The sequence below is a fragment of the Leucopleurus acutus genome, assembly GCF_964270905.1.
Source record: "Leucopleurus acutus genome assembly, chromosome: 15".
In the NCBI taxonomy this organism is placed as follows: Eukaryota; Metazoa; Chordata; class Mammalia; order Artiodactyla; family Delphinidae; genus Leucopleurus; species Leucopleurus acutus.
Genome location: NC_139157.1, coordinates 30,953,547 through 30,965,913, shown reverse-complemented (window position 1 = coordinate 30,965,913; position 12,367 = coordinate 30,953,547). Strand labels below are relative to the sequence as shown.

General features: G+C 35.7%; 1 protein-coding gene across 2 annotated transcripts in view; it reads left to right on the top strand.

Annotated features, from left to right (window-relative positions):
• Positions 1 to 10,738, top strand: part of ENPP3 (ectonucleotide pyrophosphatase/phosphodiesterase 3) — a 60,327-nt gene extending 49,589 nt beyond the window's left edge. For both annotated transcript variants that reach the window (XM_082855681.1, XM_082855680.1), the window contains exons 22-25: positions 1,504 to 1,581; positions 2,322 to 2,454; positions 4,262 to 4,418; positions 10,480 to 10,738. In XM_082855681.1, the coding sequence (XP_082711807.1) occupies positions 1,504 to 1,581; positions 2,322 to 2,454; positions 4,262 to 4,418; positions 10,480 to 10,650 (539 nt within the window). In that variant the 3' untranslated portion in view covers positions 10,651 to 10,738. The remainder of the gene's footprint in view (positions 1 to 1,503; positions 1,582 to 2,321; positions 2,455 to 4,261; positions 4,419 to 10,479) is intronic.
• Positions 10,739 to 12,367: the final 1,629 nt, after the last annotated feature.

Genomic DNA, 12,367 nt, shown 5'->3' with positions numbered 1-12,367 from the left:
TACAATATCTAGAGACAATTAGAGCGCCACCAAATTTATGTAAACCCTAGGATAAACCTTAAATAGTTGCAACATTTTATTAATAAAAAATTTTAAATTGGCATTATAAAATTGTATCTGTTAAGCCCTAAGATATTGGTTGATTTATAAATGTTTGTCTTGACAAGGAAATGAAATGAAAAACTAATCAGCTTGTCTCAAAAAATATTAAGGATTGAATGAAACCACCTTCTAACTCTCCATTACAAATTGTTAGCATTTCCATTGTAAGCAGATTCTTCTTATGTTTCCTGAAAAGAAGGTAATGTTATGTTCATTGACTTTACAACTTTCAAAGTTTAGTTTAACAAGTAGAAAAGGCTTGTAGAGGATCTGAGGACCATGAGTAGCATGTGAAATCTTGAAGAAAAAGACAAAAAAATCTTGCCTCTCCTGGCCTTTTGGTTCCCATACATTGGCCTTTCATTTGAGTATTAGTTAAGGTAGCCAAGGGTAGTTTAAATATAAAAAACATTATAATAAACATTCATAGGCTTGCAGCAGTTTAAATCCTCACAATATTTCAGTGAGAGAGATGCCATGAGACAAATGAAGTACAGAGGACACAGCGCTTTGCCCAAGTGGGTCAGCTGGTGGGCAGTGGAGCTGGGATTCCAACCCGGGCAGTCTGGTTCCAGAGCGCACAGGCTCAGCACACACTCCTCTAGTCCATGTGTCTTCAAAGCCAACCATTTGTGGTGCTGCCAGCAGTCTTCACTGAGTTAAAACCCACTTTCCTAAGAAAATTTTACTTTGGAAGAGTTATTTATCATAGCATTATTATTTTATGTATATTCAATAACGATGCTTTCCTATCGATATTATATTTGTTTTCTAGAGACTGCTGTAACAAATTACCCACAAACTTGGTGGCTTAAAACAACAGAGGCTTATTCTCTCAAAGTTCTAGAGGCCAGAAGTCTGAAATCAGGGTGTTGACAGGGCCACGCTCCCTTTGCAAGAGAGAATCTAGGGTAGAATCCTTCTTTACCTCTTCCAGCATCTGGGGGCTCCAGGTGTTGCTTGGCTTGTAGTTGCATCGCTCCAATCTCTGCCTCCATCTTCGCATAGCTTTCTCCCCTGAGTCTCTCCTCTTCTCAATCCTCCTTCTCCTTGTAGGACACCAGTCACTGGATTTAGAACCCACCCTAAATCCAGGATAATCTCATCTTGAACTTTTAATTACATCTGCAAAGACACTACTTTCCTACCTATCACATTCAGAGGTAATGGGGTGTTAGGACGTGGACCTACCTTCTGGAGGGTCACCAGCCCACTATAGGTATCAATCAAATGCATAAAACTGCCTGCATTATTGATGACTTCCACTGGAGAGTGCTTTGTATCTATGTGTTTTGTGTGTTAATAAATTTACATTAGTATGTGTAATACTAATGGGCCTATTATGTGGAATGTCATACTTTCTCTTATAGCTAGATTTAATAAAATTCATTTGTTTTGCAGCAAACAATAGAACTTCTGATAGTCAATATGATGCTTTAATTACAAGTAATTTGGTCCCTATGTATGAAGCATTCAAAAGTAAGTATATACTTAGATTATTAATTTTAAAACACCCAAGTGACTCTTTGAACTTCTAAACTAAACACATATTTTATTGCAATTTGTTCTCGTTATCAGTCATTTTGTTCTAATTTTTTTTTTTTGGCCGCACCTTGTGGCATGTGGGATATTATTTCCCCGACCAGGGATTGAACCTGCGCCCCCTGCAATGGAAGCATGGAGTCTTAACCACTGGACCTCCAGGGAAGTCCCTGTTCTAATGTTTTAAATATTGAAACAGGAAGAATGTCTAAAGTAAATTCTTTTCAAATTACTTGAACTTTGGATGACTTGTTGCTAGAATTTTGATAATTTTTTAATCCTAATTTTACTGTAAAGAGCTAACCACAAAATAAAATTTTACTGATACTCACCATAAGTAAATGAAAAGTGTTTGTCCCTAGAGTCACAATTAATAAGGCAGTATGTGTGTTCTGACCATTTTTTAATACAGTCCCCAAAGCAGCTCAGCCCTAGGGAGGCATTTGGAGACATATTTAACTGTAATTTTGAGACTGTAACTACATCAGCAACAAAAAGCTATCATGGGTGTGGCTGTTTATTTTTGTTGCATAGACTATTTTGCAGTATTACTCAATGACCACTGACAAGTATTAAAGCAGAATTGGATGCTATTTAAAAGTACCTGTTTATAATAGAAAATATTTCCATGTTCAATAGAGGCAGACATTTTTAACGCTTTATTCTTTTATTTTTAGCAATGTGGAATTACTTCCATAGTGTTCTTCTTGTAAAACATGCCATGGAAAGAAATGGAGTCAATGTGGTTAGTGGACCAATATTTGATTATAATTACGATGGTCATTTTGATACTCCAGATGAAATTACAGAGTAAGTAATTTGAAACAAAATGGACTTTTGATCTGGCAATAGGGTATCGTAAGGGGAAACCTCAATATTTAAAATTAAAGCTCAGTATTCTAAACATTACATAACATATTTATATAGAGATGCAATTGTTGACTATTTTCAATTAGTCTATCTAAATATTTAGCAAAATTTTTATATGGCAAAGATTTAAACTAATAGGCAAAGAAAAAAATGTCCAGGAATAGTTAGAAAAATTTTTATTTGGATAATTTCTAAACTAATGTGAAAGGGAAAACGTGGTTTTGTCAAGGTTAAGGAGGTAGGGAAGACTTACTGTGCTATCAGTAAACAGAGAACCAGTTCAGCAATAAATAAAAAAAAAATCAAGAAGTGACTATTCAAAATACTGCCCAGGGCTTCCCTGGTGGCGCAGTGGTTGAGAGTCTGCCTGCCGATGCAGGGGACACGGGTTCGTGCCCCCGTCGGGGAAGATCCCACATGCCGCAGAGCGGCTAGGCACGTGAGCCATGGCCGCTGAGCCTGCGCGTCCGAATCCTGTGCTCTGCAACGGGAGAGGCCACAACAGTGAGAGGCCCGTGTACCGCCAAAAACAAAAACAAAATACCACCAAATATTTTGGATAGTGGATGATTCATAAAAGTATCTCCCAGGAGATAGTGTAGGCTTCCTATAGAAAACTAGTCCTACTAAACTGTACAGCTTTGGACTAAACCTGGTCATACATGTTGCTAAGAATTACTTTTGAACTCAGCACACAGGAATAGAGAGTTTTAGAAGTGTCATCCATGGTTTCTCTTTATTATCAAAATGGACAGTACTGAACTATGGTACTAAGCCTAGATTATGTAAAGCAATGATTTCTACTCATACCTTCTGATAAGATAACATTCATCATCACTAAGTGTGTGGCCTTAAATTTTGTTTGCCTTGTCCTTATTTCAGTGTTTATGGATCCTGTCTTTCACCATTTAATAATCCTAGCAAACAATTTGATAGCACTTTACTCCATGCTAGGTATGCTTCTAAGAATTTACAGATACTTCATTTAATCTGAAAAACATCCACATGTTAGATTCCATTAGTTCCCATTTAGAAAAGGAAACTGAGGCACAGAGAGGTTAACTAACTTGTCTAAGTTCCACAGCTAAGTAGTAAAGCCAGAACCCAGACAGTCTAGCTCTGATTCTAAATCACAGTAATACATTACTACTTATACCAGTTCATTTTCCTTTTAGTGGACTCATACTAATAGCTTACCTTTATTTTGCATTTGAAACTTTTAAAAGCACTTTCATGTTTGTTATGTGAGACTAAAGGACTGTCGTATCAGTTGTATGGATTTGTCCCTGTCTATGCTGCGAAGTTGGTAGCATAAGAAAACCTCCATGTTAAAGTTGAGGAAAGTTAGAAAGTCATAGACTATTAGGATTAGTACACATCCGAACGACTAGTAGAAGTGCGCAGCTACAGCTGAAATCCCAGCTCCTTCATTTCCAGCCCCTACTCTATTAGGAAACGTCACTGTGATGTACAAGTCAACAAAGCTAGGAGGCAGAATACCATGCTCTGCTTTTCATTGTATTTTAATATTTTCCCATGATGTTAAAATGACCAGGCTTGGACTTCTATAATCTTGATTCAGACTCATTAAGGTTTAAAAATGTGTGGTAAGATTTTGTATTTTCTATTTATTTACTTTCTTTTACTATAATTTTACTTTGACATTTCTTTAAAAATATAAAAAGACATTTCTAATCTTCAGAAGCAAAAGTATAATAACATCAAATCTTTTCAATTATGTTTTTAGATATGTAGTCAACACCAGTGTTCCCATCCCAACACACTACTTCGTGGTGTTGACCAGTTGTAAAAATAAGAGCCAAACCCCCAACGCCTGCCGTGGGTGGTTGGACGTCTTACCCTTTGTCATCCCTCACCGACCTACCAACGTGGAGAGCTGTCCCGTGAGTATGCTCCTGGAGAGGCCCTGGGCCCTGAGAAAATGATTAGTCAGAGCTCATCTGGGCTTTCATAAAAGTGGCTCTGACTACAGTATATTTTTTAGGTGTTTCATGGGTTAGAGTTGTAGTAAATATGACCTCAGTTTTGAACTTTTCCTTAGACTGTTGATCTCTATGTAATTAATATCAATTTAAACATGTATATGCTTACATGAACATGTGTTTATATATGCATGTCATATATTTTATTTAGATATATTTTATTCACATTCACTAATAAGGAAAGGGGTTGTATCTTATTAGGCTTTTTATTCTGAATGCAAACCTTAAGGTTCTGTCCCAAAGTTGGCACTAAATTAATGTTTCTTAAATGAATATGTAAATATAAAAATTCCATCAACTTGAAACATGAGGTCTGAAAATACATATATATATAGTATGTATATATATGTGTATATATATTTACCTAAATACATATATACATGTATGTATTTACAAAATAAGTTAGCTCGAATAACATTCCTTTTTTAACATCATGTATTAGGCCACCTCAAAACCTTTTGGATCAAGGCAAATTATATGTAAATAGTTACTTCAACTTCATATATGTTCTTTATAGAAAAACATATGTATTCTGGTAATTGGGTTTTACTGAAGTCATTCAGTGAATATATTGACTACCTATTAAGTAAACACTATCACGATAGAAGCTTTTTAGAATGCACCAAGGAAGAATACATTGTCTCTGCCTTCAAGGAGTTCATATATAACTTTGATATATAAATGAGATACAGACACATAAATGGGCCAGTCGATCATATAAGAATTATTTTAAAAATTAGAAGTAAGAGACATTACAAAGTTGGGATTCATTGTCAAATACTGTTGTTAAGTATTTAGTGTTTCAAATTCAAAACACTTTGGCTGGAATAACAAATAAAGGTTACATAAATTGAGGTGGGAGAAGGGCTGAGCCCTGAAGGATGGGTGGAATTTGAACAGATTGAAAGGATTAGGAAGACTCTTCTGTGGAGGAAATGAAGAAGGGAGGGACTTGGCAACTGGCTGGATACAAGAACCAAAGGAAAAGGGAGACTCAAAGCTGAATCAGAGATTTTAAATGCAGGTAATTAGGGGAAAAAAAAGAGGGAAGTTAGGAATGAGAACTATTTTGGCAGGTAGGTAGGATAATTAAGTGTAGGTACATCTGGTTTGTAGAAATGGGTGTTCACATGGAAAATCCCATGAGCTAGTAGAGATGGAAGTTAAAGCTTAGGTTCTAAGCCAGGTTGGGATTCATCTCTATTCTTTCATCTGTTCAACACATAACTGCCTTCACCATACTGTGTGCTATGGGCAATACACAGATAAATCAGACGTGAATTCTAGCAGAAAAGGCTCATAGTGTATCACTTAGAAGCCTAGTAAAATAAAAGAAAGAAAAATAAGTGGCACAAAGAGGGACAGATAAAATGTAGTAGGATTTCAAAAGAAAAATACTTTCTGGTAAGGAAGGCGACATTCTAGCTGAGTCTTGAAGATAGGATTTGAACTTAAGTGTTGAATGGTTGCTTTCAGTGACTCAAGATGGATGGCAAAGTTTAGAGGCTAAGCAGCGGGTCACTCATAGTCCTAGAATGAGGAAGAGTTTCCAAACAAGAAGCTATCAGGAGATGTTGTGTAGTTGAATCTCTTCCTATTTGTCCTGTCAGAAGTTTATTTAGTTGAGACAAGGGGAAGCCAGCATTCTTCACTTCCTCTTCCAGTGGCCGACTTTGGTGACTGATAGGGTGTGGTGCTCTTTTCCACCGAACCAGGAATAAATAGTTCTTTATCATAGAGGTTCTAGATAGCCGTTTTGGAGTGGTTAGAATGGGTGTGAAAAGAAGAAATGATTCACTATCCCTGGTCTAGGCCCTTATTGTCTTCTATCAGGACTTTTGAAAATGAATTTTAAGTAGTTTTCCTCCTCTCCTTCACCTCTGTATTTCACTATCAAGTTGCTCATCTTAAAATTTAGTTTTTCATGACGACATCCTTTCTCATCCATTTGATTGTCTATCTACCCTGAATAAAACTACAAAAATAAACAAACAAAAATCTCCCAGCCTGTGCTTAAGGCTCTTCACCATTTACCCTCAGTTGACTTTGCAGACCTAAGTTCCAGGCGAACTGAGGTTCCTGAAATTACTTGAACACCCCTTGATTTTCCCTACCTCCATGTGCTTGCTTATGCTCTTGTCTCTTCTAGAACGCCCTTCTTTTCCATCTGCTAAAAATTCCACCTACACCTCAAGGTAAAGTACAAATGATATGAAGCTTTCCCTGAGCATCCAATGTGGAGATGATCTCAAAATTAACAGGGCATCATCTCTATTGAATAAGACATGATCACTAATAAATTGGACATATTCCAAAATTTTAAGGAATTGGCAGTATAGTAATCAGACTATGATATCTATAAAGATAACAATGAGGCATAATATGATGGGTATGAAACAAACTTAAACCAAGCTATAATTACAAGAGAGATTGTGACATTAATAAGATGTGACTGTCAATTAGATAGAGGGAGGGAAGAGAGGATAGAGCCAAAGGTGACTGAAAATTTAGGTGTGATTGGCCAGGAAATATATAAGACAATCAGTTGTTTTGGGAAGGATACATTTGCTGTTGGTGGTCTTCTGATTAAGAAACTAGTTGAGGGCTTCCCTGGTGGCGCAGTGGTTGAGAGTCCGCCTGCCGATGCAGTGGACACGAGTTTGTGCCCCAGTCCAGGAAGATCCCACATGCCGCGGAGCGGCTGGGCCCATGAGCCATGGCCACTGAGCCTGCGCGTCCAGAGCCTGTGCTCCGCAGTGGGAGAGGCCACAACAGTGAGAGGCCCACATACCGCAAAAAAAATAAATAAATAAAAAAGAAACTAGTTGCATATCTAGGAGGGTATGAGAAGCAGTATAGAATAGAACGCAAATGCATGAGTTTTGGAGTTGGGTATCTGGGTTCAGTTACTGATTTGGCCTCTTTGGGTAAACAACTGAGTGTCACTTTCTTCAAATGTATAAAAAAAATCACCCCCTCATGATGTTGTTTTGAAAATTAAATAAGATATTTCATATAAACCCCTAAGAATTCTAAGTACATAGTAAGCAAATGGTAGCCATTATAAAGAAATCACATTTTATTAAGCAATTACATTCTAAAGTCAACATAAAGTGAAATTGTTTACAGATAAAATCACCCAGAATCAAATCACCCACAAAGTACTGTACATACACAAGCTGTACCCTAATAGGTGCAATTCAGCCAACATTTCCACCAGCATTAGAAGAGGTAATTGTGCTTTAAGCACACAATGAAATAGGCTTTCTTTAAGTGTCATGTTGTATGAACATTCTTCACTTTCAAATATTCTAATCACTGAGTGGGGGGAAGGTACTCACACTATAAAATGTTTAAGGGAACAGATACCAGTTGTAGAAATGGTAGACTCACAATTCCACCTCACACTTGATGTAGGGAACTAGATTCTTACTTCCTTATATATTTTCTGTCTTCCTTTGTTCTTCCATCATTTCTTTCCTCCTCCTTTTTCTTTTTTTCCCCTCAACTTTGTATGGCTGAATTCCTGTCAGATAAATGAGAACGCTGCCATAACTCCAAGTGACTATCATTATTGTAACTTAGTATATATTGGAAATGCAATTGGGGGTACACGGTTGTACTGTAAATAGAATTAGGGGTAGACAATACAGGTATGGAACTTGGAAGAGAACAGAACTATAGAGATAGATTTGGTATTAAATCATGGGAGTGAAATAAAATTTCTGAAGGGGAGAAAATAGAGAGAAGAGATCCAAAGATCAGATGGAGGAAAATGTCTATTCTTCCAGGATAGAAAAAACTAAAGTCAGCTGAGGAAACAGAAGGTGTCATCAAACAAGTAAGCAGAGCTATGGAAGACAAAGAAGGAACTTTTAGAAGCTTGGGGTAATAGCTAAGTGAAAGGTCTGCAAAAATTCTACTGTTAGGTCATCCTTGACAAAATGGTTTTGTTAGTGTGATGGCAGTGATAACGAGACTGTAAGTGAATAAGGAAGAGATTAAGGAGGTGGTTAGGGGAGAAAAATACTGAAACTGGTATTGCCTCAAAAAACTAACAAATTGAGTTGTATTTTAGGTTTATACAATACTTCTATTTATGTAACAGGTCTAATACATATGTAATCAACAAATTTTATATATATATAAATCTAAAAGCATATATTTAAATATGGCTCATAAAAGCTTCATATACACAAGGCTTTTATTCTCTTGGGATGCAATGGTACAGCTAGAGCAGCTGTCTACAGCTGGCTTCTGTTCAGATTGGTTGGTGCTGGTGAACTATCTGATATGGAATAGCTTGAGTATCACCCCTGCCTAGTTATAATTATGTTGTACTTAAGATCATTTAAGTACATTTCATTTCATTTAAGATCATTTCACTGCAGTTTTAAAAAAGCGAAGACTGTCAGGTGTTCCCTAAACATTCAGTTAGATGGATACCAAATAAGCTGGGAGAAAATAGAGTTATAAAAGCCATGGGGGGGGAAACTTTATGAAAAACATCATCAAAACTATTAAATGTTACTAAAATGTGAAATAGTGCAAGCAAGAAAAAAAGACTGAATTGGATTCCCATTAGAAATATGAGTTAATATTAGTACATCACATATTTATTTTAAAAAATAATAACTCACCTCATGAATCTCACATGGAGAAATACTTCAGAGGTTCAAAACAGTGGTTTCGTCTTATACTTCCTCTGGCTCAAATAGTATCTGCCTATTTTAATCTTGCATATTTAAAAAACAAGTGAACCAGTATGCTGAAGTCAACTGAAAGTCATTTAAGCAGACTCATCTCATTAAACAAACTTGTAAACTTTCTTACTTTTAAAAAATTTAACTGGAAATTTAGCAATATCATATGAATATCAGGAAATTAATAAATAAAGAATAAGGAATTTCACAGAAATCCATGGCTCTAAATTATTGCACTAACCTTTATATATACAGTATATATAGTATAAAACATTTTTTTACTATACTATTTATTATACTATTTTAAACTATACTGTTTTTTATATGTAGTTAAAAACCTATTGAAAGTCAAATGGCCAAGAAATATCTGAAAAGATACTCAATATAACTCAGGGTAATAACACTTAAACAGGGATAAAGCACTATTTCACATCATGGTTTGGTAAGGATGTGGGGAAATGGGGATTATCCTCCATTGCCAATGGAACTATAAATTGGTATAAACACTTTGAGGAGTGCTAGGTTTATTATCTGGTGAAGTTAAAGTTACATGTACTCTATGACCCAGCAATTCCATTTCTATATCCTAGAAACTCATGTTCTTGAACACAGAAGACATGTGGTAATTTATCATGACACTGTTATTTATAATGCCAAAAATACTAGTAATATGGCAATGAAAAACATAAACTGTGCTACCACAAACCATAGCTAAAAACAAAAGACTTAACTAGATCTAGATATTTCACTATGAATAGATTACAAACATAATATTGAATGAAAAAGTAATTATAGAATGCCACTTACATGATTTCTATAAATTTGAAAACATAAATCAATGCTATATATTGTATACTGATGTGCAGTAAAAGTGTAAAAACACAAACTGGATTCACACTGACTCATGATAACGATTAACTCTGAGTAGAGAAATGTGGGGACTTAACTTCATCTTTAATGTCTCATTTTAAAAAAAAAATTGTATCTGAAGTAAATATAAAAATGGCTGTGGGCTTCCCTGGTGGCGCTGGGCCCGTGAGCCATGGCCGCTGAGCCTGCGCGTCCGGAGCCTGTGCTCCGCAACGGGAGAGGCCACCAACAGTCAGAGGCCCGAGTACCGCAAAAAAAAAAAAAAAAAAAAAGCAACAACAACCACCAAAAAAACCCAGGAAAAAGGACAACTTCTAAGTTATAAAAGATCTTTCTGTTAATGAAAAATCATGCCCCAGGGAAAATAGTCTTTTGTTTTTCTTTTTCAGGAAAATAAACCAGAAGCTCTTTGGATTGAAGAAAGATTCAACGCACATGTTGCCCGGGTCCGTGATGTGGAACTTCTTACTGGGCTTGACTTTTATCAGGAAAAATTCCAGCCTGTCTCTGAAATTTTGCAACTAAAGACATATTTGCCCACATTTGAAACCATTATTTAACTTAATATATAAAACAACTTGGGCAAACTGTAAATGATTTTTTCTGCTGAAGAATGTAAAAGTTTTCTATTTTTCCTTGACTCCTCTAAAAGCCATGTTGTATAATTTTCATTATTCTCTTCTCTTCTTCATTTCAATAAAAACATATTATTTTAAAGTTACACTTTTTTTGCCAGAGATTGTGCTATGTTGTTCCTTGCTTATTATATTTATGATCTCACTTATAATCCTGGGCTATATTTTTCTTCCCAGCATTATCTAAATAGAAGGGAGAGTAGGAGAAGTAGATCTCCCTTTTGAATCAGTTCTACATCAGTTTTGTTATAAAACTTTTTATACTTGGCAATCAGGCAATATTTATTAAAATAAAAAGTACACATTACCTTTATTCAGTAATTTCATTTGTAAAAGTGGTGTCAACAGATATACTTTGCAGAAATGCATGAAAATATCATCTTTTACGAAGACCAGAAGGTAACCTAAAAGACTTGTTGAGCAAATTATGGAGTTTATTTAAGCAATCAATGGGATGCGATTCCACTACTATAAAGAAAGAAGTTGATCTACATATTGACTGTATGACTATTGTTAAGTGAAGAGAAGTGGTAGAATAGCATGTATAGTATACTATCATTTTTCAGGGGCTGGCAAAACTTCTCTTTAAGTGTTGGATAATAAAATTTTTCAGGCTGTACAGACTCTGCTGCAACTACTTAACTCTGCCATTACACCAAGGAAGTAGTCATAGATAATATGTAAAAGGAATTGGAGTAACTGGTGTCCAACAAAACTTTATTTACAAAAGTAGATGGGGGGCTGGAGTTGGCCCATGGTCTGAAGTTTGTCAACCTTGATTTGTACACTAAAGCCAGGGTGGAGAGAGGCAGGAATTAATACTAAGAGACAGAGGGAGATAAAATTTTTATCTTGTGACTTTTGGCGTTGCATAAAATTTTTAAAAAACTCTCTCTATATGTATCTCTTTAATTTTTCAAAATGTGATTATTAAGCAAAGAGATCCCAGTACTCATTTGGGAGGCAATATCATTGGTCAGATTTTTGGATTTGCAGACTGGCAATGTTCCAGATTCATTTCTGATATATATAGACCAGTTCATACAGGGGACACAGGCTTTGCTGGTGAGAAAAAATCTTGTGGCACGAGCTTCAAAAAAACAAATTATTTCTATTAGGACTTCAATGGAATTATGGTCATTAATTACAAGTAATTTAAATATTGGGGTTTTTTTTAACTCTACTTATAGAGTTAGTTTTAAAACGTACAATTCAGAGAAGCTGAAAGACAAGACAAAAATTGGAAACTATTTCCAGCTATGTGGCAAAAATGTTGATGCCCTGTATACAGACAGAATTCCTCCAATCAGTGGTCCCCTGCCCCACTGTGGCCTGGAAACCAGCTAAGATAACCTGGAATTTAGACTCCACTATGGGGGGAGACAAGTGAAGGATGGTTACAACCTTGAACTGAGTTTAACTCTGGTTGTCCTCATTGCTTCTGAGTTTCTCTTAAAGCAACTAAATTGTTTTTGATATCAGATCAAATGGGTGCTCAACATAGAAATAAAAATTTCAGTCAGAGAAACACTAAAATTGCATATTTTGCATAGAGATTGTGTAAGGTTTTTTTTGGTATAATCTTATCCCATTAAAAAGAAATATGTATGTGTAAAATCATTCTTAAGGAAAGACACCACTG